This window comes from Zophobas morio, unplaced genomic scaffold, assembly GCF_036711695.1.
Source record: "Zophobas morio isolate AGI-343-1 ecotype UQ-CSIRO unplaced genomic scaffold, CSIRO_AGI_Zmor_V1 ptg000021l, whole genome shotgun sequence".
In the NCBI taxonomy this organism is placed as follows: Eukaryota; Metazoa; Arthropoda; class Insecta; order Coleoptera; family Tenebrionidae; genus Zophobas; species Zophobas morio.
In genome coordinates, this window is record NW_026972126.1 from 15,362,890 (window position 1) to 15,364,852 (window position 1,963).

The window sequence follows — 1,963 nt, forward strand, 5'->3', positions numbered from 1 at the left end:
AAGAAAACGAAACATTTGTCCCCGCCAGAAAGATAATGACGTCATGTTAGAAAATCATTACTGCTTAGAAGCCTAAATAACTCAAATTTTTTAGCCATTCATTGCAAAATGTGCATAACAAAAGGTCCAACAACGAATTCCTAATATTTCAACCACGGTACTTAAAATGTGTTATAATAGAGATAACCACTATCTGAAGTATTACAATCTCACACAATTGAATCAAAGTCTTTAGGTCATTCTCTGATTACCCTGATCCAACCTTTCTGTATACACCTGCGTGTGATTATCGACAGTGTAGATAACAATAAATCATTAGATTTGTGCGATAAAAATAAACCAGTTCAATAGTTTTTGCAATAAATTTTTGCCGTGAAGAGTAATTCAACGTTAAACGTAAGTAAATTCAAAATGTGAAAGCAGAGTCACTAAAATTTCAAAACTATTTCAGATATCTTCAAATTTAGACACCTGAAAACCGAACAAAATGGAAAAACTTGTTATTATTCTCGGATTTTTCTTCGCAGGGGCTATATTCAGTGTTTGTTCTCTCCCCAAAGACAAAGTACCAACAGGTAAAAACGTAAGCACACACGTTTTGAAAAATAAATTAGCCATCTTTTCGTTAGGCAATATTGTACCTTACGCCGGAATTAACGACCTCGTAAACAGTACAGTGGAAGGCATGAGACCAGATCTACCCGATCCTCTCGTACTTGAAGATCCACTCAATCTAAATTTAACAGAAGACATAATTAAGTAATAAGTGTAGCTGCATCAATCTGTTTCAAAAATTTAATTTTCATTTTTAGCGGAACACTGGACATTCAGGACATACGTGTTACAGGCTTGAAAGGCTTGCTCGTTCCCTACCTTTTGCTTGTAATGCCTACATTTCTACTACACTTTGAATTTGTCGTACCAGTTATTGAAATTAACGCCCAATACAAAACAGACATTGATCTGCTAGGCCTTTTAAATGTGTATGGAAATGGCAGTGCCAGGTTAGTAAATTTTGGTTTTTAGACGTTTTTACTGATCGTTAATCAGATTTTGTTTGGATTCATGGTTCAAATATTATTTTGTTTTTTGTATAGAATAGCCCTCAATAACGTGCAGTTAAAAGGAACTACTGTAGTAAGTCTGTCACCATCAATGTCAATGAAAGACTTGGATATTGAAGTACGCTTACAAAGTGTCGACGTAAGTTAGTTTGTTTGTGTTTGTTCTCCTTTATCCTATAAACTACTCTAATTAATTAACCACCGAATTAAAATAAATTAGCATCTATATCCATTTTTTTTTATTTTTAGGTTGACATTCAAGGTCTATTGTATGACGAAGGATTTAGTTCTTTTGCTAGCGGACTAATAACTTTACTAGCTGAATGGTTGATCGTCCCGTATGTTAATAACAACGCTTCAGCCATTGGAGACATAGTTGGTCCAATTCTTGAAGACGTTATAAATGGACTTCTCTCAGGTACCACTACTGTAGATCCTGGTACTTCAACAACGACTACTACTGCCACTACGCCTACCACTACTCCTACCACAATTCTCACTACACCTACTCCGGCTCCAACTGACCCTCCAAGTTCTCCCGATTCAACAACCCCTACTACTCCACCACTAGATTCTTAAAATAGAATATTTCAAGTACACAACATTCTAGATTTGTTTCACTGTTTAAATGTTAATTTAATAAACAAATTTACAAAAAAATTAAAATTTTTGACTCCAATGTACCAAAACTGTGTCATTTAATAATGACTAGAGTTCCTTCATTGATTAATACTCTAATACATCACGTGTCTATACAAAACTCGTATATCTCTCGTGACAGTTCAGCAATTCCACAAGCCGTACTACCATAGATTAATATAGATGCGACTGATTTTGCAAAATTAGAAAATCGAAAAATTGTAAAATTCAAAAATCTAAAATTTAAAAACCGAATTACG

At 34.3% G+C, this 1,963-nt stretch overlaps 1 protein-coding gene across 1 annotated transcript; it reads left to right on the forward strand.

The window, feature by feature from the left end:
* Positions 1-286: 286 nt before the first annotated feature.
* Positions 287-1,753, forward strand: LOC135132583 (G8 domain-containing protein DDB_G0286311-like). Its single transcript, XM_064060708.1, has 6 exons — positions 287-396; positions 452-575; positions 630-759; positions 813-1,004; positions 1,098-1,203; positions 1,314-1,753. Exons 2-6 carry the CDS (start codon positions 488-490, stop codon positions 1,641-1,643), a joined length of 846 nt encoding a protein of 281 aa, XP_063916778.1. The 5' UTR covers positions 287-396; positions 452-487; the 3' UTR covers positions 1,644-1,753.
* The last annotated feature ends 210 nt before the right edge of the window (positions 1,754-1,963 follow it).

What these genes read in the sequence shown, in the direction of transcription:
- LOC135132583 (XM_064060708.1), top strand. Translation starts at nt 488, where the DNA reads ATGGAAAAACTTGTTATTATTCTCGGATTTTTCTTCGCAGGGGCTATA. An exon ending in TATGGAAATGGCAGTGCCAG is followed by an intron (nt 1,005 to 1,097) that starts GTTAGTAAATTT and finishes TTTTTTGTATAG; the next exon opens with AATAGCCCTCAATAACGTGC. An exon ending in TACGCTTACAAAGTGTCGAC is followed by an intron (nt 1,204 to 1,313) that starts GTAAGTTAGTTT and finishes TTTTATTTTTAG; the next exon opens with GTTGACATTCAAGGTCTATT.